The 27,458-nt window shown below is 45.4% G+C and overlaps 1 protein-coding gene across 1 annotated transcript in view; it reads right to left on the bottom strand.

Moving 5' to 3' along the window:
• The window catches only part of SMARCA1 (SNF2 related chromatin remodeling ATPase 1), a 373,846-nt gene that overhangs the window by 174,483 nt on the left and 171,905 nt on the right, over positions 1-27,458 (bottom strand). Inside the window, exons 13-15 of the mRNA XM_082262882.1 lie at positions 22,596-22,748; positions 15,704-15,836; positions 7,832-7,980 (exon numbers count right to left, since the gene is read on the bottom strand). Coding sequence (XP_082119008.1) covers positions 7,832-7,980; positions 15,704-15,836; positions 22,596-22,748 — 435 coding nt within the window. The remainder of the gene's footprint in view (positions 1-7,831; positions 7,981-15,703; positions 15,837-22,595; positions 22,749-27,458) is intronic.

Raw genomic sequence — 27,458 nt, 5'->3', positions numbered from 1 at the left:
CCTTCAGGTAGAGCGGGAAGAACCCGCCAGGCCGGCGTGGTTAGGTTTTGCTTGCCCGCCCAGGGCTTCCTCTGACCACCCTGGCCTTTAAAGGGTTTCCCCTTGTCCTGTGTCTTAAAGGCACGAAAGGACCCCTGATTTGTTTTAAAGGAAGGCCCCCGCTTACCGCGGAAAAACTTACCCTTGGGCTGCTGGGGTAGTAGAGTGCTCTTACCCCCAGTGACCCCTTTAACCAATTCGTCCAGGGGTTCCCCAAAAAGACGATTCCCTGCATAAGGGATGTCAGACACCATCTTCCTGGAAGACTGGTCAGCTGACCAGCTCTTCAGCCACATCAAACGACGGAGCAGCACCGTGACACCAGACAGCCGTGCTGCTAGAGGAGCCTCATCCAAGGCCGCGTCACACGGGTACAAAACCGCCAGACGCATCTGCTCTACCATCTCCACAGTAGCTGGAGGGGCGGAATCCGCCTCCAGAGTGCGTTTTAGCACCAGGGCCCAATCAGCCACAGCCTGAGAGACCATAAAAGAGGCAAAGATGGGCTTCAGTAAGGAACTCGCCACCATATACACGTGGCGAGTAAGAGATTCCACCCGCCTATCCATAGGGTCCCTGAACACCAGAGAATCCTCCGAGGGCATGAGAGTGGCCTTGTTCAACCTGGACACAGTGTGATCCACTTTTGGGGACACGGTCCATCGCGAATCCGTAGGAGACGCGAAAGGGTAACGGAACTGAAACCGTTTTGGTACCACAAAAGGCTGCTTTAAATTTCACCATTGTTCGTTCACGGTTTCGTGAAACTCAGCGGGACAAGGAAACACCTGTGCCGCTTTTCGGGTTCTGCGAGTCCCAAAGGACGACTGCTTACCCGGTGGGTTGGGCTCATCCTCTAAACGTAGTGTCTCTTTAACAGAAGCAATGAGCGTAGACACAGCCGCGCGTTCTTTAGCCGCTTCAGGAGAAGGATCATCCGACTCCTCCCCTTCCACCTCCATATCAGAATGCAAGGACTGAGACCCCTCAGGGGGTAGACTGTCCAGGGCAACCATATCAGACTCAGAATCAGAGGACAATGAAGTCCTCACTCTCTTCCTAGAATCCTGCTCTGACATCAACAAATCCGCCTTGGACGCTAAAGTCGCAAGTGCAGCCGCAAGGGAAGGTGAAGATTCAGGAGTACCTGAATCACTCACTAAGGCTGGGGGGAATTTGCAGTCCTGGGACTCCATAAGAAAAAACAGTATCGCTGGCCCTTTAAGACGTGATCGCAGCGACCAACTGCAATGCACTGCAATAAGGATTACACTAAGGCACCCCCCCCTGAGATGGGAAAAGCACTGAAAACAGAAGAATATTCCCCAAAACCAGCAAAGAGAACCCCCAGAAGTGTTACCACGCTGCCAGGAACGATCTCTGCATACAGTAAAGGAAGTGATGTCATCTGCAAGAGGCTGAACAGGAATCTGTACAAGGAAAAATGGTTGCCAATGCATCTGAATGGGAGGCTCCGGGAAAATGGCCGCCGAACATGTGCAAAGAAAAACACCTTGACACACACATGATGGCGCCCGAAGGCGCCAAAAAGCACTACATAGAGAGCTGCAGAAAGTGCCCACAGTGAGGCCAGAGCAGCTGCCCACACCCAAAATGGAAGACCCGCGGTTTTTTGCACCGCAGCGGTCCGCACCGCCATGTCTGCACCCCCAAACACACTAACAAGTGGATAGGGACGCCCACAGACCCCCCCCCCCCCCATGGCGAAACAGGCGCCAAGAGGCCCCCGCAGGGACCGGGAGGGATGCGAGCCCCGGACGCATGAGGGGAGAGCACAGAAATCAGCAGAATGTCATCCCCAAACGGAGGCCCCACACAGAAGGTACTTAAGGCTCCATATGGCGTGGGCACCTCAATATCGAAGGAAACTCCCCACAAAAGATGGCGGGGGGCCGTCAGCCGAAAAAAGGATGCGTTGCACGATCCAGAAATCGCATGTTGAGGCATCCCGGCGAGGTAGCCACCTCGCAGGCTTTTGCCCCTGAGGACAGGTCGTTTGCTAGGCCAGGGCGCACGCATAGCCTGCTAAACGCTCAATGGCGGGCTGGGATTCCATAAGATCCTCTGTCCTGTACCAGGACGACCAGTCCGATTCCCAGCTCCGCAAACGCTGTAGTCTTCCGAAGATCCGACTAACTAAGCGCTGACAAATAAAAAGCTAGTAGTGCAAAGAAAAAAACACTTTGCAGAAAATAAAAGTATAAAACAGAAGAAAGGCTGAGACATGTAGCCCCAGCACAGGGAAGCCTATCTTACTCCTAACTAGGCAGAAGACAAACTGAGTTGGGATAGCTGATAGCAGGGGGTATTGGACCAAAGGGACAGCCCCCTACAGGTGTGTCTATGTAAATTGCTTTGTATTAACAAGTCTTATGCCTAGCTTGCTCCTGTGGATAAGAGGTCAATACCCATTGGTAAGACTGTATGAGTGGGCGGCGACTGTCAGAGGACGTAAGAGAAATAGAATCTTGCTCTACAGTGACACTGCAAACACAAAATCCACCGCCACTCTCCTGTTACACCCATTGTGTAGTGCACTGCAGGTGCACTACACAGTGGGTGTCCCATGAGAGTCGCGTTGGATCTTTAATAACAAATTACCAGAGGTCCACAGACAGCTGCTTGCAACATACAGATACGAACATAATAGATCTTCATGCTCAAGCAAATGTACCCTTACAGTGGAAACAGATGTACTTATCATGTTGACCTCAGAGTGGTCAAGTGGTCACCTTTATAGAATAAAAACAGAAATCCCCCATAAAGAAGTGTGGGAATACAAAAAGCAATCATGTATACGCACTTCCCTGATGCAGAAACAGTCTGATTCTGTAGCTTTCCTTCGTCAGCTCTAAACCTGAAAACTGAGGAATCACATGACCAGTGATTGCTCAGTTCTCAGTCTGCTCTGAGCAGAGCGGTGACTGTCACTCACCACTCTCTGCTCTGCCCCTCCAGCGCTTACTGCAGCATGCTGAGAGGCTGAGCCAGCTGCTGATCAGGCATCTGGGTGAATCCTGACATTATTGTCAGGATCCTTCCAGAGCCTAGAGTTGCTCAGTGACGTCACATGACAGTGGGCTTTGCTTGCTGTGGACTGATTCTGGGTCACAGGAGAGCACAAGTTAGTGCATGTCTGTGACCCACAGGAGAAGTATAACCTAAAAGGCTTTGGCAATACTTCTCTTTAAAGGCAACAAAGACAGGAATAAAAGCCTGACGAGGTTTCAAGCTTTCCTCAGTCTATAAAAATAAACATTTTCATTCATTACACTTCAGCTTAATGAGGAACCTCTGATGTTGCTCTTGCTCTTGTTCGAATATAAGATTTAAAATACCTATCTTTTCTGAATACCCACAAAGTATTTTTGCCAAGCATAAATACAGTCAAGAGTTGATTAGTTCATGTAATTTAAATAAACTGATTTAAAACTATTTTAACAAAGCTTTTTGAGTATATTTGGTTGGTACTGTCTACCAACTCTCCTTTGCTATGAATATTCTAAACAGGTTGACCTCTTGAGAAAGACATAGGTGTAAGTCTTAAAGTACAACTCAAGGCAAACCTTTTTTAAGTTTTGGATGCAGTGGAGAGGGTCTAGAACATCTGTCAGATTTGTATTACTGTCTATGACCTTATTAGGGAGACTGACCCCCTTTATTTATTCGGTTTACTATTATCACTTGAAGGAAAGTTCCTATATTTTGGGGTTGTTCCCAAAACAAGAACAGAGAAATATTCTATTGTAGACACTAGTTCATGTGACCCAGGTGACAACCTGGGGTTATCTCACTTTGGAGGGATATTCCCACAATTCCTGTTTTGGCTATGGGGCAGGAAGTGAAGGGAAATCTCCCCAATTGGACACAGATGGCAAAAAAAAGATGGCCATAGATGGTTCAAACCTAGGCCAGTTTAGCAGGGATTGGCCTAGATTCGATTAATATATGGGCAGGCAACCAGCATGTGGGATCTCTAGCATGTGATTTATGCCAGCGGCTGTAGCTGCTAGCAATCCAATAATCATTGTGTTTTCCTACTGTGATGCGCATTGTGTTTAAACCATTATTTATTAATTAATTTAGAACAGGGGTCTTCAAACTTTACAGTACAAGGGCCACATTGTATATTCTACAAGTATTCATGGGCTGAAAATTTTTTTTATAAATTAACAAAACAAGTTTACCTCTTCCCGCTGACGTAACGCAAATATGCAGCCTCGGCATCAAGGGATTCTACGGGGGCGATGCCTGCAGCTAGAGGCATCAACCCGGTACCGTTTTTTAGAGCAGACAGTCGACTTTCTTGTAATACCAACCGATGCAGCTAATGAGCTGCCCGCGGGTGTTATTACAAGCAGCGGGATGGGACGTTTGACGCCCCCCCCGGCTACCTTCCATGGCTCGCCCTGGTCTCTCGATCCACTGGGAGGCCCAAGTGACCAGCCGGCACATTCACCGGATGGTCAAAGACCTCTTAACTAGTAACTCTAAACAGGTAACCATTAAAATTTGCGTATGGAGATTTTTTAGGTACTGTAGTTTGTCGACATTCCACAAGTAGGCGCAATTTTAAAGCATGACATGTTAGGTATCGATTTACTTGGCGTAACATCATCTTTCACATTATACAAAAAAACTGGGCCAACTTTATTGGGTTTTTCTTTTTTTTATGCAAGTGTAAAAAAAAAAATGCACTTGAAAGACCGCTGGGAAAATACCGTGTCACATAAAATATTGCAGCGACCGCCATTTTATTCTTTAGGGTCTCTGCTAAAATATATATATATATAAAATGTTTGGGGGTTTTCTAGCAAAAAATACAGATTTTAACTTGCAAGCGACGAATGTCAGAAACAGGCTTAGACATGAAGAAGTTAAAAGGAATGAATACGTTTTACTTTATTTATTAAAATATAAAATAAATCAATAAAACAAAGCAAAGACGTTCCCAAACATCAGAGTCCCCATTAGAGCCCTCTTACATCAGAGACCCCATCAATGTCCCCCTTACATCTGTGTCCCCCCATTAAAACAGAGTCCTTAACACAGCCCCTATGCAGCAGAGTCCCTACCCATCAAAGTCCCCCTTACATTAGAGCTTCCCTGCGTCAAAGTCCCCATCACAACCTTCTTTACATCAGAGCAACCCCCCCCCCCCCCCCCCCCCGCCTTTCAATCAAGGCCCCTATCAGAGTGACCTCTTTCATTGGAGTACCAAGAAAAATCCTGCAGCAGGTCAGATTTGGCTCATAGGCCATAGTTCGGAAACTCCTAACTTAGAATGACACCCTACTGTACCTGTATAATAGCTGCCAATGCACCTGCAACACAGCACACAACAAAACACATTGCATATGTTGTGGTGTGTTGTGTTGCAAAAATGCTGCAGGTGCGTTTTCTGTGCACTGACAGTTTTAATGCACCAAAATTTGAGAGTCTCCCTCTTTTTATCTGTGCCCTAGTTTGGGAGATTTCCTGACTGTTTGGTAGAGATCAGACAGAACAGAAAGAGCAAAAATATCCCAAAACAGAGACTAAGACAGCAATAAATTACAGTCATGTCCATAAATATTAAGACATCGACACAATTCTAATCTTTTTGGCTCTATAATGGATTTGAAATGAAACAAACAAGATGTGCTTTAACTGCAGACTTTCAGCTTTAATTTGAGGGTATTTACATCCAAATCAGGTGAAAGGTGTAGGAATTAGAACAGTTTGTATATGTGCCTCCCACTTTTTAAGGGACCAAAAGTAATGGGACAATTGGCTGCTCAGCTGTTCCATGGCCAGGTGTGTGTTATTCCCTCATTATCCCATTTACAAGGAGCAGATAAAAGGTCCAGAGTTCCTTTCAAGTGTGCTATTTGCATTTGGAATCTGTTGCTGTCAACTCTCAATATGAGATCCAAAGAGCTGTCACTATCAGTGAAGCAAGCCATCATTAGGCTGAAAAAACAAAACAAACCCATCAGAGAGATAGCAAAAACATTAGGTGTGGCCAAATCAACTGTTTGGAACATCCTTAAAAAGAAAGGCCAGATTAGAGTTTGACAGACAACATCTAAAAAAGCCTTCACAGTTCTGGAACAACATCCTATGGACAGAAGAGACCAAGATCTACTTGTACCAGAGTGATGGGAAAAGAAGAGTATGAAGAAGGAAAGGATCCAAAGCATACCACCTCATCAGTGAAGCATGGTGGTGGTAGTGTCATGGCGTGAGCATGTATGGATGCCAATGGAACTAGTTCTCTTGTATTTATTGATGATGTGACTGTTGACAAAAGCAGCAGGATGAATTCTGAAGTGTTTTGGGTAATATTATCTGCTCATATTCAGCCAAATGTTTCAGAATTCATTGGACGACACTTCACAGTGCAGATGGACAATAAACCGACGCATACTGCGAAAGAAACCAAAGAGTTTTTTAAGGGAAAGAAGTGGAATGTTATGCAATGGCCAAGTCAATCGCCTGACCTGAATCCAATTGAGCATGCATTTCACTTGCTGAATACAAAACTGAAGGGAAAATGCCCCAAGAACAAGCAGGAACCGAAGACAGTTGCAGTAGAGGCCTGGCAGAGCATCACCAGGGATGAAACCCAGCGTCTGGTGATGTCTATGCGTTCCAGACTTCAGGCTGTAATTGACTGCAAAGCATTTGCAACCAAGTATTAAAAAGTGAAAGTTTGATTTATGATTGTTAATCTGTCCCATTACTTTTGGTCCCTTTAAAAAGTGGGAGGCACATATACAAACTGTTGTAATTCCTAAACTGTTCACCTGATTTGGATGTAAATACCCTCAAATTAAAGCTGAAAGTCTGCAGTTAAAGCACATCTTGTTTGTTTCATTTCAAATCCATTGTTGTGGTGTATAGAGACAAAAAGATTAGAATTGTGTCAACCTGACCTTACTATGTTTCAGTTGGTTGTAAAAGGGTTACAAACCCTGTCAGGTTTTTAACAAAGTTTCCCCTCAATTCCTGGAAAAGCTTTGGCTGTAGTTGGGATTTAAGTCACTTATCCCAAAATTTGCTCAGCTGTAGCATAAACGTTTCTGTAAAATGGTAACATTTGGTCTACTTTTGAATTACATCTAATTATACACAAGTTGCTTCTAATTTCCTTTGAATTGCTTTTGCATTCACATTAACTTAAATATTGAAAAAAGAAACTGAGCACTAAACTCTTTGGCTGGGTTCACACTTATGCAAATTGGAGGCAGGTTTCCCGGCATCCAATTTGCATGACAGGAGTTTTTCACCGACTCTCAGTGGAGCCGGCTCACACACCTAGGCCATGGTCTGCAATGGAGAAGGGTCCTATGCGTCTTTGGCTCCATTTCAGGCCTGAATACAGGCAAACATTCGGACAAGAATCGCACCTGAAATGGAGAACAGGAACGCACCGGAACCTCTGCTGTGAGCCGCGGTTGCAGCTAGTGTGAACCCGGCCTAATTGCTGTGTCCCTTCTTATCTGAAAAAAAGTAATAAATGGGTAATTCCAACTGGCACACTAGCTCTGGTGACCGGAGGGTCCCCAAGGAATTCCCTAATTTGCAGGGATTTTCCCTCACTGTTTTAGCTATGGAACAGGAAGTAAAGGTAAATCTCCCCAATGGGACACAGATAGCAAAAAATAAACTGACAGGGGTTACCCTTCCCTACTCTATCCAAAACGAATACAAAAAAATAAATTAAAAAAAAAAGGTACGTATTAATTTGATCAGCGAGGTGATGAACTGACAAAGAAACAACAGTTACCTTCTTTTCCCCTCTCTCCAATATGGTTGTAATGTCTTCATCAGTCAGCTCACTGTCCTTTGCTGCAAATACATGGGTGGCACCATGTCGAATCATCTGGAGCATCTCATCCTTGGCAAGCTTGTTTGACTGTTGATCTATCAGCCTCCCTAACAACAGAAAACACATATAGTATAAGCCAATAACCCTCGGTCTAAAAAATTGGGGAACATCTATTTGCCCACCTCTAGATACAGCCTGAACTCTTTATAAAGGTTGCACAAACTTTCCAATTTTGCTTAGCCACACCGCAAATTGAAGGATATTGTGTTAGTTTACCACAATAAAACCTGATTTGTCCCCTTTGAGTACCCTAAAAACAGCAGTAATGGACAGCTATACTAGCAAAAGAGCTTGTAAACTATCAAACAGAGCCACCGGTATTTGGTATGCCAGCAGTTGTAGGGTTAATTCAGGTTGATTTGACCCTTATCTTTTCCTTAGAAATCTGTAGGTGGCTAAAAACATTAAAGTCATTTTAATGATAGCAAGGTCCTGGCGCTCGGCAACGATACCTCTTGAAATGTTTAGAGCAAAATTGACTTGGCTGATGATTAATGAACGTTTGTCGGCTATGTTGAACGATAGAGTAAAGCTGTTTCAGAAGGTCTGGCACCCATGGCTGCGATATTTGGAGGGAGACCCCCCGACCAACTTGGGTTGATTGGGCTTCTTGGGCCTCTCTGGAGATGGAATAGGGTGGGACATGCACTCCCCTTGGGGGTGCCCCCCCCCCAATTACGCCAGCTGGGCTTTTTATGCACTGATTCTGTGTTCCCCATCCCACCCCTCTTTCCCTATCCCTCCTTCTCTATCTTTCTTTTCTTTCCTTTATCTTTCTTTCCCTTCCCCCTCAATGTGTTACCTTAATGGTCCCTCCATAGGGAAGATGGTTAATTGCGGCCGTCAGAGGCCTGAGTTTGTGGGTCCCCCCAACCCCCCTACTCTCTTTTCTCTTAAGATGGTATAAGATCGGGTATGTTTGTGGTGGGTGGGGTGGGGGGGGGGGGCTTTGCGCATTCTGTGATTGCTTTTACCATGCTTACCCATATCCCCACATTTCATTATTATGTTTCCAGCGGCTGACGGCCCCTGTCACAATGGACCTTTTTGATGCTGTCAGTTTATGATGCTGTTCTCTGTACTTGGGCCTTTTCCTCACCCTTTCCCATGATCCCCCCCCCCCCCTATTATTTTTTTCTTTAGTTTTTTTTCTCCCTCTTTTCTACTTGTATTGTTGTATTTTATTATGAAACTGTCTAATAAAAATTATTGAACTAAAAGTCATTTTAATATGGCTTCAAAACATCAAGGGTTGGAAGATCAATTTTGGCTTCTAAGCCACCAGTTCAGTACCACTAGCTAGGTGTTGGGAGGCACAAGATACATGAATGTAGTGATTTTTAAGGGAGGTTCAATGTTACTTTAAAGCAGCAGTCACCAAACTATGGCTTGCTTGTTACTATAAACTGTTCCCTGCAATGAGAAGGCCTTGAATTTAAGCCATATGGTGGAAGCCACTAACTTCAGATTTGCAGTGAGCGTTGCTTGCTACAACAAACATAGTTCCAGCACCCAGCAACCTTTCACTGGCACAGTAATGGTGCACAGTGCACAGTAATCTCCTGCCCAATGATGCCTGTATAGTCACCTCCTGATGTCCACCTGAGTGCCAATGAACATGCACCATTTCTCTAACAGACTGCTGATGCGGTGGCACGTACTATTTCCATCAAGTACTGAGGCCAGGGCATTTCATTTTTCCCACTAATTAGGCACTAACCGCTTAGGAATTTGCTTCGGAACTCTGTCTAGGCATTTTTTTAACCTCCCATCCCCTCAATTAAAAGTCTTACAGACAGTAAACTACCACTTTTGTAAAATGTTTGGTGACTCCTGTGTAAAAGTCTTGTTAACTTTAGTGAAAAAAGGTCTATAAATATTCCTTATTAACTCTCCTCATGATACATTTGCTGAATGTCCTATAAAAAATTAAACTTACAAAATGATTTCAAATCTGAATTCCCAGGCACGAAAACCTTTATTTAAATCTATTCTTAATAGCCACAAAGGATATAGATTTATTTTTCAATGCCATTAATTACCTTGTAAAACTAGCTGTGACATCATCACTGTGCTACACAGCCTGTACAGCGAGTAAAGCTGTGGGAGGGACCCAGCTGGCCCACCCACTACAGGCTGTCAGCTAAAAATTAAAGGAGGGGGCGGATACAAAATCAGTCCCCGTGCACAAGGAGAGAGCAGTAATAACTAGTCTTTATTACAGAAGCTCTTGCACAAAGGCAACATTTCAGAATGGATTAGTGCAGAGATATGGAGAAATACACAAAACTTACCAAGATTCAAGAATATACATGCCCCTTGAAATGTATTCACACAATACTAAATTATCCTGGAGTTCAGCTGTACATTAACTCCACTTTTTGTGTTGATCAATCAGATGATTTTTTGGCTGTGTTGCTGACAGTAATTTGACAGTCTTTTCCCATGTCATTCACATTTATTGTTAAGAAATATTCTCTCTAGTCTTCTTGCTTAAAAGGGTATTAAACTCAAAAGCAAACATTTAATGTACTGCAGCTTACCAGTTCTTTGATGTGATAGCTGCATTTGTTTTTTTTAGGCTTTCTTTTATTTTCACCTGGTGACATGGCAAGCAAGTCTGTTGTTTTTTAACAGAACAAGCTCTCCTGCAAATGTAGCAGTTACGAGTGTTGTTGAGACAAACCATTTGACACTGGCAGGGGTGCATACACTACTCAGCTTTTATTTATTTATTTTATTTATGTAAAACCTTTATGCCAAAAGTAAAAAAAAACTGTTGATGTAACTGCTTGTGTAACTACAGAGTGAGCTGGAATTTGGCTTCAATTTGTTAGTGTATACAAATCTGCTAGTACATCTAATACCCCCCTCACCCCAGATTGCTGTCCAAAGGTGCCCCTGTGTTCCTTCACTCAGAGTAGGGGCACTTTAATAAAGGAGGTGTGTTACTGGCCAGATTAGGTAAAAACAGAATGGAAAAAGCCTACAAAAGAAAACAAATGCAACCACCAAATCGAAGGATTGGTAAGCTGCAATATATTATATTTTTGGTTTTGGGTTTAATACCACTTTAATTGGACTGTTTTGAAACCATAACCAATGCATTCCCTGTTGCAAAGTTGCACTGTCTCATATTAGTAACTTGTGCATGCTAGACACTGCACCTCAAGCTCACTAATGCCAACTGTAAGCAATACAGATGATCTACATCCATGGTTGTGCTAATAATACGCCTCTAGTTTTGAAGCTTCATTATCATATTTCACATTAACTTGCTGGACTGGACTGAGAAAATTAATTTATTATGATAAAGCAGCATCCAAGAATAAAGGTTTGTCTTTTGGCAATCTTCTTTTAAGCATCCAGTTCTTCATAAACTGCAGTATGACCGAAAGCAAAAAATATTAATACTCTAGAGATTCAATAAATGTTTTCCAGACCAGCAAACATGCAACTGCCTTAAAAGAGACCATGCAGTATAACGTACAGCTGCAAGAAAAAGTATGTGAACCCTTCGGAATGATATGGATTTCTGCACAAATTGGTCATAAAATGTGATCTGATCATCATCTAAGTCACAACAATAGACAATCACAGTCTGCTTAAACTAATAACACACAAAGAATGAAATGTTGCCATGTTTTTATTGAACACACCATGTAAACAGTCACAGTGCAGATGGAAAAAGTATGTGAACCCTTGGGTTTAATAACTGGTTGAACCTCCTTTGGCAGCAATAACTTCAACCAAACATTTCCTGTAGTTGCAGATCAGACTTGCACAACGGTCAGGAGTAATTCTTGACCATTCCTCTTTACAGAACTGTTTCAGTTCAGCAGTATTCTTGGGATGTCTGGTGTGAATCGCTTTCTTGAGGTCATGCCACAGCATCTCAATCGAGTTGAGGTCAGGACTCTGACTCGGCCACTTCAGAAGGCGTATTTTCTTCTGTTTAAGCCATTCTGTTGTTGATTTACTTCTATGCTTTGGGTCATTGTCCTGTTGCAACACCCATCTTCTGTTGAGCTTCAGCTGGTAGACAGATGGCCTTAAGTTCTCCTGCAAAATGTCTTGATAATGTATCAAGGAATTCATTTTTCCTTTGATGATAGCAATCTGTCCAGGCCCTAAGGCAGCCAAGCCGCCCCAAACCATGATGCCCCCACCACCATACTTCACAGCTGGGATGAGGTTTTGATGTTGGTGTGCTGTGCCTCTTTTTCGTCACACATAGTGTTGGGTGTTTCTTCCAAACAACTCAAATTTGGTTTCATCTGTCTACAAAATATTTTGCCAGTACTGCTGTGGAACATCCAGGTGCTCTTGTGCAAACTGTAAACGTGCAGCAATGTTTTGTTTGGACAGCAGTGGCTTCCTCTGTGGTATCCTCCCATGAAATCCATTCTTGTTTAGTGTTTTACGTATTGTAGATTCGCTAACAGGGATGTTAGCATTTGCCAGTGACTTTTGTAAGTCTTTAGCTGACACTCTAGGATTCTTCTTCACCTCATTGAGCAGTCTGTACTGTGCTCTTGCAGTCATCTTTACAGGACGGCCACTCCTAGGGAGAGTAGCAGCAGTGCTGAACTTTCTCCATTCATAGACAATTTGTCTTACCGTGGACTGATGAACAGCAAGGCTTTTGGAGATACTTTTATAACCCTTTCCAGCTTTATGCAAGTCAACAATTCTTAATCGTAGGTCTTCTGAGAGCTCTTTTGTGCGAGGCATCATTCACATCAGGCAATGCTTCTTGTGAAAAGTAAACCCAGAACTGGTGTGTGTTATTTATAGGGCAGGGCAGCTGTAACCAACACCTCCAATCTTATTGATTGGATTCCAGTTGGCTGACATCTCACTCCAATTAGCTCTTGGAGATGTCATAAGTCTAGGGGTTCAAATACTTTTTCCACCTGCACTGTGAATGTTTACATGGTGTGTTCAATAAAAACATGGCAACATTTCATTCTTTGTGTGTTATTAGTTTAAGCAGACTGTGATTGTCTATTGTGACTTAGATGATGATCAGATCACATTTTATGACCAATTTTTGCAGAAATCCATATCATTCCAAAGGGTTCACATACTTTTTCTTGCAGCTGTACATTGCTTACTCAGATTTGCAAAGTAACTGCAATGTGTAAAAACACAACCTGTGTTAGAATTTTGCTATAAAAAGCTTGAGCTGCTGGTTGTTCGATTTGTGATGTCAACAGACTTTTACCTGCTGAAAGGTACCGATTGTCGGCCGTAAATATTCGGCCAACGTCCGATCGGCCGATTGTCGGCTTGTTAGTATGATGCTTTCGACAACCGACTGCGACTTTTCGGCCGAACAAAATCTGGTCTGCATGCTATAAAATTTTTGTTGGCCAACACCAGAACGGCTGATTGTTCATCAGTCAGTACAGATTTCGGCCGACAAAAGCCAGATGAGCAAGACTGGGCATGCTCAGAGAAGAAAAAACACACGGAAAGTTAACCATCACATGACATCACTTCTGAAGTTGGTTGTTGTTGACCGACAAAATTCGTGTGCAGTCTTGAGCACTTTTCAACCAACACGACAGCGCTGGACAAAAGACGGCCAATCGTTCGGCCGACAATCGGTAAGTGTGTACGGGGCTTTACCAAGCTGCAGCACAGACCTACAGTATGCCTATCCCATGTTTTGTGGGGTAAAGAGGCAGTGAAGGTAAATAAAAACAGGAAGTAAGCTATTGTTTGTTGTGTGTTACGTGTACTGTGTTTATGGTATTAATAGTGACACTATCAGAAATAAATAATCAGCCAGACAGGTCAAAGGCTCATTTTTATTTTTTTCACCAGTCTGAAACAAACACGGGGCTATTGGTATGGCAAACATCTAGTAAATCATCACTTGAGTTTTCTTACATGTTTTCTTTCCAACTTAAATACTGCTGTAAAATAAAGCCGAATTCCAGGTATGGATATTTTTTTACATGCTTAAATTGGTCTAACTTGGACCAATGTAACTATGCATATACCATACCTGGCCGATGCCCCTGGAAGCTGGAAATCACTAAAGCAGACCCCACTATCCCAGTGATCTCTACTTGCTTCCAGGTCCTGTGTAAAGCAGCTGCCCTGCAGCATTCTGAACACAGGTGGTTGCTTTGCAAGGGTGCCATTCAGAGAATGCTTTGCATTTTCTGAATAAATGTAAATCATACACTGATTTGACGAGGTGGAGGGTTGAGGTGGTGATGTCAAGCTCTCCACCGTGTCCAATCAGAGAATGCTTTGCATTCATTCAGAAAATGCAAAGCATTCTTTGAATGGCACCCGGGCCAAGTGGCCAACCTCCTGTGTTCAGTATGCAGTAGGGAAACTGCTCGGCTTGGGATTCGGAAGGAAGTGGAGACCTCGGGGTAGCTGTTTCTACTTCAGTGATTTCAGGTTTGCAGGGGCATTATTTAGATACAGCATATACATAGTTACATTAGTCCAAGCTTGAACAATATAAATATGCATAAAATTCTTATACCAGGAATTCATCTTTAACCACCTCCCACCCGGGCCATTGTAGATATACGGCCGGGCGGGAGTCTCGTCCTTCTGAATGGACGTTCCGGAACGTCCTTCAGAAGGAGAGAGATCGCGCCGCCGCGGGCACGCGCAGCTGCGCGATCTCGATGTGCCTGTGTCCCTAGGACACAGAGCAACAAGACTCGGCAGGAGGGCCCTGTGATTGGCCCTCCTGATCACATGACGGCTGTGTCCAATCACAGCCGTCATGTAATGTCAATACAGCCGTTGTAACGGGTTCGATCTCTTCTCCTCCTGACAGATCCTGTCAGTGAGGAGAAGAGCAGAGGATCGATTCTGCAGCCGGGGTGATCAGTGAGTATTTCTGATTACTCACTAATCACAGGGGGGGTCTGTGCTGGTAATCAGATGATTGATTACCAGTGCAGCCCTGGGGGGAGGGGGTGCCACTAGAGCCACCAGGGATGCCCACCCATGACCACCAGGGATGCCCACCATGGCCACCAGGGATGGCAAACAGGGCTCAGAGAGCCTGCCAGTGGTGCCCCCCTATCAGTGCTGCCCACCAATGCCATCTATCAGTGCTGCCCACCAGTGCCCGTTATTGCCATCTATCAGTGCCGCCCACCAGTGCCCATTATTGCCCACCAGTGCTGCCTATCAGTGCCCATCAGTGCCCCCATCAGTGCCGATCAGTCCCGCCCATCAGTGCCACCTATCAGTGCCCATCAGTGCCGCCTATCAGTACCCATCAGTGCCGCCGATCAGTCCCCATCAGTGCTGCCTATCAGTGCCCATCAGCGCTGCCTATCAGTGCCCACCAATGCTGCATATCAGTGCTATCTATCAGTGCCACATATCAGTGCCCATCAGTGCTGCATATCAGTGCCCATCAGTGCTGCATATCAGTGCCACCCCATCAGTGTCTCCTCATCAGTGCCTGTCAGTGCGGCGTCATCAGTGCTCATCAGTGCAGGAAAAAACGTATCCATTTACAAAATTTTATAACCTAAACCTTTTCAAACTTTTCGGTCTTTTTTTATTTGTGCACCAAAAAAGGAAAAACCTGGCGGTGATCAAATACCACCAAAAGAAAGCTCTATTTGTGGGGAAAAAATGACACAAATTTGGTTTAGGTACAGTGTTGCATGACCGCGCAATTGTCATTCAAAATGCAACAGCGCTAAAAGCTGAAAATTGGTCTGGGAAGGAAGGGGGTTTAAGTGCCCAGTATTGAGGTGGTTAATCATGCAATACCTTGTTGTATGACTATGGAGTCCAGTCTCAATTTCATCTCAGCTCTTTCCACAATCCGTTCTTCCACTGTATTGTCAGTAATAAGACGGAAAACACGAACAGTTTTTGTTTGACCTATGCGGTGTGCTCGATCCTGTTGTTAAATTACACTGAATTAGTTAGGCATTAGAAACTTACATGCTTTATATAAACGTATACGGAATTAAAGTTTAAAAAAAAATAAAAACACTAAAATTTAGATGAACTGCTCCTAAACCATGAATTTATTTAAATTGTTGTCTTTAACGCTATAGCAAACAATAAAACAGAAAGAATAGGTTGTAGACAGGATGCCAGAGATAGGTCCTGGATAGGAGGTATGTGTTCCTGTCATTTGGGTTGTAGTTTGGGAATGAAAAGAAGCACTGTAGAGTACTCAGGGATCTGGTGTCAGGATGATTTGGTAAGGAGGGAAACAGTTTTCTAAGGATTGTTAAGTCCTGATGTATGACCTGGAATTCAGAGTTTGGGAAAGATTTTGAGTGGGAAAGAGTCTCTAATCCTGACTACGGGTACTGTGGTCCTGCCAAGTTTAACCCACCTTGAAGAAAGGGCTGAAAAAGGCAGGAAGCAGTCAGCAGAAGGGCTATTGAGTGAGGTGACATTTTCTTTAAAACTTTAAAACTTGTTATGGGACAAGGTTTATGCTGGAAGTAAACTGTATCTTTGCCTTTCCACTCATATATGGACTGTTTGTTTTGTTTATGCTGAAGAAAATTACTTTGCTTTGCCTGTTTTGAAGAAATAACGGAATTTTTGTAAAATCTTACCTGTAAAATTCCTTTCTCCGAGTCCTCCTCCTGCCAGGTAAACAACGTCGGCGTACGAAGGACCGGCGTGGCCAGTTCGGAGCCACCAGAATCACCAGGTGCGGTTCCGAGACTAACCTGCGGAGGAACCTGGATAGCAACTGAATCGGAGGAAAGGCATACATCTGATGATACTGATGCCAAGGGGCCACTAACGCATCCGAGGCGTCCGCCAGCGGATCGCGCGTTCTTGCCACAAACCTTTCCACCTTTCGGTTTAGCCGAGATGCGAACAGATCCATGTCCAGGGATCCCCACTTCGCACACAGCATTTGGAAGACCTCCGGGTGTAGGGACCATTCCCCCTGGTCCAGGGTCTGATGGGTCAGATAGTCGGCCTGTCAATTCTCCACACCCGGAATGTGAACTGCTGAGATTGCCGGGACAGGAGTCTCGGCCCAAGACAGAATGTCGGTCACGTCCCGGGCCACCCGAGCACTCCTGGTGCCCCCTTGGTGGTTGATGTAAGCCACCGCGGTAGCATTGTCTGTCTGTACCCGGACAGGACGGCCCCCAAGACGGTCCGACCACTGGAATAGACAGAGTTTTATCGCTCGCAATTCCAGCACATTTATCGGGAGGGAGGACACCTCCTCCGACCAAGTGCCCTGGGCAGACAGGTTGCCCAGGACTCCACCCCAGCCCGACAGGCTGGCATCCGTGGTAATCAACGTCCACACCAACGGACGGAAGGACTTGCCTTCCGCCACCGACGGGGACTGGAGCCACCACAGAAGAGTCAATCTGGTCTGACGACTCAAGGAGACACTCAGATCCAGGGACTGAGGCAGTCTGTCCCACCTGGCCAGGATCTCCGCCTGGAGAGCCCGCGTGTGAAACTCAGCAAAGGGTATCGCCTCAAAGGCCGATACCATCAACCCCAGGCCCCGCATACAGGTCCTGAGTGACGAGGACGGGTTGTCCCTGAGGGACTTGATCTCGTCCCGCAAAGTCCGGAGCTTGTCCTCCGGCAAGAACACCTTTGCCTGAGCAGAGTCCAGAATCATTCCCAGATAGGGAAGACGGACCGATGGAGACAACATCGATTTCTGAACGTTGATGGTCCATCCGAACTCCTGGAGCGTCTGTAGCGTGGTGGACAGATCGCGCACTAGGTCCTGGCTGGCACGTGATCTCAGAAGTAGATCGTCCAGGTAACCCAAGACCGCAATGCCCTGTGCCCTCAGCAGGCCCAGAACCGGCGCCAACACTTTGGTAAAAAACCTTGGTGCCGAAGCGAGACCGAAAGGTAACGACACAAACTGGTAATGGTCCTCTGCGATAGCAAACCGAAGGTACCGCTGATGACCCTCGAAAATGGGGACGTGCAGGTACGCATCTTTTAGATCTATTGAGGCCAGGAATTCTCCTGGACTCAAGGAGGCCACCACCGAACGGAGAGACTCCATACGGAACTTCCGAACACGCACGAAGCAATTCAGCGCTTTCAGGTCCAGAATAGGACGCACTTTGCCCTCCTTTCTTGGCACAGTGAACAGATTTGAATAAAACCCCCGAAACCTGTCCCGATGAGGCACCGGGACAATCACCCCCTGAGCTAGAAGGTCCTGGACGCCCCAGAGGCAAATGAAGATTTGAGGGAAAGAATCTGTCCGCCGACCGAGAAAGGAATTCGATCTTGTACCTCGATCAAATGATTTCCTGAACCCACCTGTCCGATATCTGGAGCAGCCAAGGTTGGAGGAAATCACGCAAACGTCCCCCCACCCCTGAAATGGGTGAGGGCGCCCCTTCAGGCAGAGGTGGACTGACCCGCCGAGCCAGCATTGCCTGACTTCTGCTTACCCGCCCAGGGCTTTTTCTGGCTGCCCTGGGCCTTGAAGGGCTTGCCCTTGGATTGGTTCCGAAAGGCACGAAAGGACCCCTGAGTGGATCTAGGCGCAGAACCCCGCTTGCCACGAAAGGACTTGTTCTTCGGGTTCTGGGGCAGCAAAGTGCTCTTACCCCCCATGACGCCTTTCACCAGGGTATCCAACAACGCCTCGCCAAAAAGGCGAGAGCCAGCATAGGGAAAATCAGCAACTGTTTTCCGCAAGGACTGGTCAGCCGACCAGCTCTTTAGCCATATCAGTCGCCGGTTAAGTACCGAGACACTAGAGGTGTGCCACTAAAGGGGCCTCATTTAAGGCCGCATCACACAAATACATTATTCCTTGGTGGATTTGGTCCACCATTTCCAGCCGGGCAGGCGGAACATCATCAGACACGAGGTTGCTCCTAAGCACCTTAGTCCAATCAGCCACCGCCTGAGCCACCAAAACGGATATGAATGGGGGGCTAGAGACTCCAACCACTGGTTTGTGGGATCCCGGAAAACTGGGGTATCCTCAGAAGGAACCAAGGTAGCCTTGTTTAACACGGCCACAGTGTGATCCACCTGTGGAGGCACACACCATCGTGATTCCGTAGCCGGTGCAAAGGGATAAAGCAATTTGAACCGACTAGGCACCAGGAATGGACGTTTTAACGTGCACAACATTTCATTAACAGTGTAATGAAATTCAGCTGGGCAGGGAAAACCCTGCGCCGACTTGCAGGTCCTGTGCGTCCCAAACGAGGACACAACGCCCGGAGGACTGGGCTCATCCTCCAAATGTAGTGTTTCCTTAACAGAAACAATTAATTCATCCATGGTCGCCCGCTCTTCAGGCGACCCCAGGGAGGAGGTATCAACCCCTTCCACCTCTGCCTCCCCCTCAGACCCCAGCGGGTCTAAGGATGAGCGAGACCCTGAAAAGGGCACGCTCACAGCAGCAGCCATATCACCATCTGAATCAGAAGAGAGGGACAATCTGGGCCTCTTTTTAGCAGCACGTTCAGCCATCAGCATTTCCATATTTGACACCAAAGTCGCCACTACAGCGGCCAAATCAGGTCTCAGAGGGGCCACAGGAGAACTGGGGACCCCCACCAGAGCTGGGGGGATTTTGCTGTCCTGAAAATCCATTGCTCAAGGTTACAAAACAACAGTGCAAGAAAGTTCGTACTGTCCCTTTAAGATCGCTGCAGAGTGCGCAGCCCACCGCTACAGCTACAGTGACAAAGACCCCCAAACAGGAGAAGAAAAAACTGAGCCAGAAGCGACAATACAGAAGGATATTGAGAGCGATAACTTGCAGAGCCCCGCAAAGTGTTGCCACCGATGTCCTGCTTCAGAGGAAAAGGAAGTGCTGTTAGAGTAGGCTGAACTTATAGGCTGCATGACTCAGGGAAAATGGCTGCCCCATAGGATTGCATGGAAGGCTGCCGGACATGCGTTCGGAATGATCGTTCGGCTACCGCAAAATGGCGGCGGATGGCGCCAAAACAGCATGTAGTATCGCCCATAGAGAAGCCAAACATGCCTGCCCATACCTAAAATGGCGGACCGCGCGGATTTACTCCGCTGCGGTCGCCACACACACAGTCTGCACCCCCAACAAGCACCGAAGTGACACAGGGAAGGGGACCCCCAAAAACATACAGCACCGCAGCGCATGCACAAGCGATCCCCGCAGGGACCGCATCAGGGAGTCACACAGGCACAGACATGGGGGACACACAGCAACACAGGACTGCCACCCCAGACAGAGGCCCCACACAGAAGTACTTACCTGTACCAGATGGCGTGGGGTGCCTCTCAGAACGGAAAGCCGCTGTCCTCATCTGAGAGGGAGTGTCGTTAGCCAGGGACATGACACTGCAGCATCGCAGATGTGTCCAGTGAGATAGCCACCTCACGGCTGCATCCCTGCTGCGAACAGGGATGGGTCGTTCATAGTGCCAGGACGAACCACGGCTGAACGCTCGATGGCGGGCTGGGGGTCCATCTGACCCTCTGCCCTGGAGAACCAGGGCGGTCAGTCCGAATCCCAGATCCGCATGATCCATCTTCTTCCGAAGATTCGACTAAAAACTAAAAGCTGACAAAATAAACAGCTAGTAAAGTAAGAAAAAAACTGACATTTTCAAAAGAAAATCAAATAAAAGATTAGATAGGCTGAGACTGTAGCCCCAGCACAGGGAAGCCTAACTACTCCTGACGCTAGGCAGAATGAAACTGAGTTGGGAGTGGTCACTGCAGGGGGGTATTGACCAGGTGGGACAGCACCCATGGGTGTGTATATGCAAATGCCTTTGTTCTTTTGACTAAGTCTTTATGCCTAGCTACTCCTGCGGAGCGGAAGTCAATACCCAACAGTGATGACTTAGAGGAGGCAGCGACTGTCGGAGGACGTAAGAGAAAAAGACAGTTTTGCTTTTACCAATATGGCTGGCTGGTGATCCAGACTTCCCCAAATGTCACAGTTGTCTGCATGTACTTTTGAATTTGTAATATTATTGATATTCCATGTTTCTTTTCATTCCACGTTGTATTCTGACTATGATTGAGGCAACTAAAAGCTAACTATCTTTCAGACCATGTTTCATTTTATACCCAGTCCACAGTGTCCACAGCCTCCCACCTTCAAACGACCCCTGACCAGGAGTTATTCTATCTGCTGGCTCCTGTCAAAACTGAATTTGGTATGACGTGTGTGGTTCAGCCAGCACAATCACGTCATTCATTCATAGAGAGCTGTGAAAAATAAAACTACAGGTCTTATCTGATATTGACTTGTTAAGGGGAGGAGTATGCATGGGAAAATTTTTCTGAGAATTGGAAAAATAGGTTAGGGGAATAGGCAATATACAGTATTACAGTGCCACTGCACTCCCTGGTTTCTGTATTTGCTTAATTTTTAGTGCATAAATCCATACAAAGCCACACAGTAGAAGGTCTTGTCAAAGACACAGTGTACAAAGCCAATCCAAGTGGATCTGTACCATGTGTTTGCAGTGCTGACTAATCACAGTGATCAGAGATATAAACACACTACTATTTACATTGTTGATACAACCCCCCCCCCCCCCCCTTCTCTCAGAGTGCAAGAAGAGGAGAAGGAGAGGAAATTAGGGTAATCCATTATTGGAAAATGAATTAATGAATCAAAAGCAGCGGCTGCCTATTCACTCTATTCTTTGACTGTGAGATCACTATTAACACCCCCTCCCCCCCTCCAGCCCCCAATACATCCTATCTCCATTAACCCCCCATCTCCATCCTGCCACTGTATGTGACCTATACATCAACCTCTTTCCCTCCTGTTTCCTCTTCTTATGACCTATGATATGCTGTACCTAGGTACACCGTTGCTAAGCTCCGTGTTTTCACCACCCCATTACAGGTATGTTTTTTTCATTTTCTCCAAATTTCTAGCAAAACATAAGATCACTTTATTACCTTGGGGTCTATTTTTTAAAAAAGGGTCATACTGCTCTAGCATTTTTATTTGATATGTTTTATAAAGAAAAGTAGAAGAACCCTTTTTTTATGTTTTGGATTTGTTTCTATTTTATAGTAAATAATAAAAAAAACTAGTGGATATGAAGACCACCAAAATCAACTCTATCTGACTCTAAGAAAAAAATTGTCACATCACTGAAAACTGAAAATAATCTGATAAAGAAGGGGTTTATAAATGGTTAAAGGATTTTAAGCATCAGTGTGCTTTTGTTGGAGTTTCTCTTTAGTAGGTACTTAACTGTAGTCTGCTTATTAGATAAGTTTAAATTGAAATAGGTAATCAAACTACAACTGTGTTGTTGCCTAAGGTTTAAAAAGATGCTGCAGGTAACATGTGATTTCCAAGGCATGAAGAGGGGTAATTAATAAAAAGACTCACAGCACAGACACAAAATGCTACTTTATTGAGCATCAAAGCATTTTCTCATGCATCTGTTTCCCAGATATGAAGGTACAATAAGGCAGATACACTTTGTGCACCATATTCAACTTTTCACTTATTCAGAGTAACCAGGCAACACTAGTCATCTGAATACCATGTAACTGTATTACCTGGCAGTGTGAACATCATGGTCCAAATATTTCTCCATATGTTGAATGCTGAACACAAAATTAACAAACCTGAACAAGTAATATATATTGCTATTTACTAAAATAGAATAACTGTGTTATTCCAGAAAAGCGAGTATTTCCTAACCATTGCTTGTAAATCGACTTGAGGGTTCCAGTCTGAATCATACAAAATCACCACATCAGCAGTTGCCAAATTTATTCCAAGGCCTCCGGCACGGGTACTCAGCATGAAGATGAATTTTCTGCTGTTAGGTGCATTAAATCGTTCTATGGCTTCCTGGTTATAAAATAATTATAAACATATTAGTTACATTCTTAAACATTACATATGTTTAATTTTGTGCAACAATTCCTAGAAACTTGAAAGAATACCTTTGGCTATAATGATTATATTTCCAAGACCATCAGTTATTTATTTATATTTATATATATCCTTGATTCAAAATGTCTGAAACAGTAACTTTCATTTTTCCTCGTCACAGAATCTTTAACAAACTAATAAGATATAAAATACTCTGCTTCTAAAATTTTCTATACCTTTCTGTCAAAAATCACCTGGATTTTTTCAACAGACTCTTGTGAAAGGTTTTTGTGAAAGGTTTACTTAAATGTGAAAGGGAAATATAGACATCTAGGACAACCAGAAGGATTTGTGCCTTATGGAAAGTATCATATTGAAGAGTATGTTGTAACCTACAGTTACTCCCATTTGTTTTCCAATCTGCTCTAAAAACAACACTGATAAATTGCTAGAATTGACCAAGACATTGCTTCATTTGGACATGGATTATCGAGCTCCCTGTCTGCTCAGTGTATGAATATTTATAAACTAGGTCTGTGCAAAAGTGAGAACTACTTGCTTTCCAGCATCACCTGTATGTCTTCTCTTGAAAAATCTTTCTTTTGAAGTCCACTGAGGAACACAAGAAATTAGGAATTCTGAAACAGTCGGGGTTATAATTGCCACCTACAGGAGGTTTAGGCACTGACAAACAGAGGAAAAAACACTGAAGACCTTCCCAAGTATAACTCCACCACTAACATTATGTTTCAATTTTGTGAGCAAGCTGTACATAAGGCCTATATACAAGGGATCGACCGATTATCGGCAAAGCTGATATATCGAGGGCCAAGCTGCACTTTCCCCAATATATCGGAAACGGCCCCTGAGGTTACCGATATTGCTGATATTTTGGGAAAGTGCTGTACCAGAGTGATGCCTGCAGCTAGAGGCATCACCCCGGTACCGGTGTTCATAGTTGACAGTCGACTGTCTTGTAATGACAACCGATGCGGCTGAAAAACCGCTCGGCTGTCATTACAAGGAGCGGGAGGGGACGTCCCCCCCCCCCCTTCCTGCCACCTTACACGGCTCTCCCAGGTCTTCCGTCCCACCGGGAGACCCGGGCATCCTACCCGAAAAGCCGCCGAAGACCCGATCAAAGCCGCATGCGGCTCTGATCGGGTCTCCATGTAAAAACCCAGAAGTGATGTCATGACATCACTTTCGGGTACTCGGCGCCAAATCCAAAAACTGACAGCATGGCTGTTTTGAATGCTTTTAAGCGCAGAGGAGGGGTCTGGGGTCTTTAAGACCCCCAGATCCCTCCACAAGAGTACCTGTAAAAGAAAATTAATTAAAAAAGCAAACATAGAAAATGCCATGGGAATACAGCAGAACATGTAGGGTCAAGAAAAAAAATACTTAGGTACATCCATCACACATAGTAAGTGCAAGAATTACTTAGCTGTAACAGTATTGGTTCTATGTTTCAGACAGGATACAAAAAGGGGAAATGTGGTGAATAAATTCAAATGGCAGTTCAAGATCAAATACATGTCTCCGGGGCCTGCAGCCATCTATCCCATATTTTGTGAAATGTAGAAGGGTAGCCTCGATGGGTATATATTAACTTTTTGTAGGGTATCATGTTGTTAACCTCTCAGAGCCAGTCATGAAACGTGGGAGGTTTGTTTGTCTTTCCTAGCCAGAAATAATGTCTCATGCAAGAAGAGGGTAGTAAATTTGTCTACACTGGTGTTGGGGAATATCCCCAATAAGCACAGTTTGGGGAGCAGCGTCAGAGGGGAGCCCATAGTGTCGTGCAGAAACTCGACCAGCTGCGTCCAAAATCCCTGCAGTTCTGGGCAGCTCAAAAGTAGGTGGTAGAAGATACCTCGATCCAGTGGCACATGGGGCAGAGTTCAGAGGTGCCGCCTCTGTACCTGGCAATCATGAGATGGGTGAGATAAGTACGGTGGAGGATATACATTTGGGTGAGGTGGTTCGGACAGTTTGGGAGAAGCCAGTTTACATGCATCTAGTGTGTCACTCCACTCCTCGTCCTCCAGGGCACCCACATCGCCCTCCCATTTAGTCTTGGGGGCATACGCCAGCACTGTAGAAGCTGGCAGATGTAGCATGTTATAACGGATCGAGATGAGGGGTTTAGGATCAGAACTCCTGACAACCTCCAATATTGGGATTGGGGCGATATCACGTACAGGCTGTGGGAATTGCGAGTGAAACGCATTACGGATCTGCAAATAGTGAAAAAACATGTGGTTAGGCAACCCATACTGACTTTTCAAGGTGTCAAAGGTCTTGAGTGTGCCGTTCGTGAGTATGTGAGAAAGGAAACAGATTCCAAACTGAGCCCATGCATGCGCATGGATTCGAACTCGGGGAGCCGAGTGTTATGCCATAGAGGCGTATGTTCATGAGGGGGGGGGGGGGGGAGTGTCAGTTTGTCGGACACCACATCCCAAATTTGCATATAATGGAAGAGCATAGATTTACTATGCCCCCCTGGTGCATGTGCCCAAGAGGGAGCCATGGGGAGCTAGGAATCTCGCCCTGTCGGTGTTGTTGAGATGAAAAAGCTGGGATAACTGTGACGCCAGGTGCCATCCCGCCCAGATTGGTGGGATTTTTAAGTTTCCACCAGGAAAGCTTATGTCTGCTGGACCCCCATGTAAATGGCTTAAAGAGGGATTCCAACTGTAAGAAGTACTTGAGGGGAAGGTAAACCGGCGAGTGCCAGAGCATATAGAGTAACTTGGGCAGTAGCACCATTTTCACGAGGTTAACACGGCCCATCACCCCCAGGGGGAGGCGGGCCCAGGTTTGGGTCTTGGCCTTAACTAGAGCAAACAGGGGCTGAAGATTGTCGGGTACATAGTCTGCCAGTGTATTAGTGACCTGGATTCCTAGATATTAGATGCGGTCTACTACGTGCATAGGAAAATCCGGACTAATAGGGAAGGAAGACACGTTATCTATTGGCAGTATTTGGGACTTGTCCCAATATATTTTAATGCCCGAAAATTGTCCAAATTGCTCAATCAGAGCCAGGGCGGTGGACAGGGAATTCCCCGGGTCAGCCAAAAATAGCAGGGTATCATCAGCATACATCCCGATTTTCTCCTCTAAAGAACCCACCCAGAGGTCTCATATGTCTGGATGTGCCCATATCGCAACAGCAAGCAGTTCCGCTACCAGCGCTTATAGGAGAGGGGATAAGGGGCAGCCCTGTCGGGTGCCCATGGTAAGGGAAAACTATCCGACATCCAGCCATTTGCCAAGACTCTGGCCACAGGCGCCTGATATAGGACCCACACCTATCGGATAAAATTGGGGCCAAACCCATAACCCTCCAAGCACCTCCAAAGAAACCCCCATTCAACCGAGTCTAATGCCTTAGCGGTGTCCAAGGACACCACAACTCTAGTACCAGAGTTGTCATGCCGGGCTTGCAGGTTCATGAACAGTCGTCTCAGGTTGAAAGAGGTTGTTCTGCCCGGCATAAATCACGATTGGTCACTATGGATCAAGGAGAGGATAAATTTATTTAACCTAATCAAGAGTACTTTCGCTAGAATCTTGATGTCCACCTGCAATAGGGAGATGGGGCGGTATGACCCCGGCTGATGAGGGTCCTTACCGGGTTTAGGTATCAGTACAATTAGAGCTTCGCGCATGGAAGGGGGCAAGGTGGAGGTTTCTAAAGCCTGTTCAAATAACGTCAAAAATTGGGGTACTAGTAAGTCTGAGTATGAGGAGTAAAATTCTATCGGAAGACCGTCAAGGCCCAGAAATGTTTTTTTTTTTAAATGTCCGAAAATATCGACAGATATCGGCCGATACCGACATGTGATGACCAAAATATCGGTATCGGAATCGGCAATAAAAAAACTATATCGGTCGATCACTACTATAAACACAGGGGGGGGGAGGAGGGACCTGTGTCCCTCAATGGACTACAAGAAAAATTTTTTACAGTAGGTACAAAAATCTTGTTTTCTTTATCATCCATAGAGGAACACGGGATTCAGAAATTTCAAAAGGAACTGCGTGAATGTCTCACATCCAGTTCAGCCTCCCAACTGGCAAGAGGGAGACTAAGGGAAAACAAGGGTCAACAAGAGAAGCAGAAGCGATGTAAAGGTCCCTAAATGGGAAGGAGAGCGGAGTACTGTGAGCCTTAGGGAGGAATCCAATAACCCACAGGAAAGATCTAATCTTGTCAGCCTTGCTTGCTGGTAACTGCTAGTTACTAACCTTTGCCCTCTGTAGGGCTTCAATCTGTGGAACCCTGCAGGAATCGGGTCCTTCAAGAGAATTCTGGCTATCAGAATAACTGACTTTTTTAGGGAAGGCTAGTAAAGCGCCCCACAATGGAAATGCCCAAATAAAAGCACTAGGATGCACAACTACAATCATCCTTAATAGACCCTGGAGGGTCTGGATCCTGTTAGAGAGAAGACAGTGGAAACTGGTGTCGGCTGACTCTGTAACTAAGACGGTGCATCCGAGGAGAGGAAATACTGAGGATCAGCATTATCCAAGAATATTGAATTTGCCAGAGGACAGGGAATACCCTTTTGGGGAATAACTCCTAAGGGCAAGTTCCTACAAGGACAGGAACAAGGGGTCCCCGTGGGCAAGGAACCCAGGGAGGTCTGAGTAAAGGCACATCTATGCGTA

The sequence above is a fragment of the Pelophylax lessonae genome (genome assembly GCF_965119305.1).
Source record: "Pelophylax lessonae genome assembly, chromosome: 7".
Taxonomy (NCBI): domain Eukaryota; kingdom Metazoa; phylum Chordata; class Amphibia; order Anura; family Ranidae; genus Pelophylax; species Pelophylax lessonae.
Note: the sequence above shows the minus strand (reverse complement) of the source record. Positions and strands in the feature narration are given on the sequence as shown.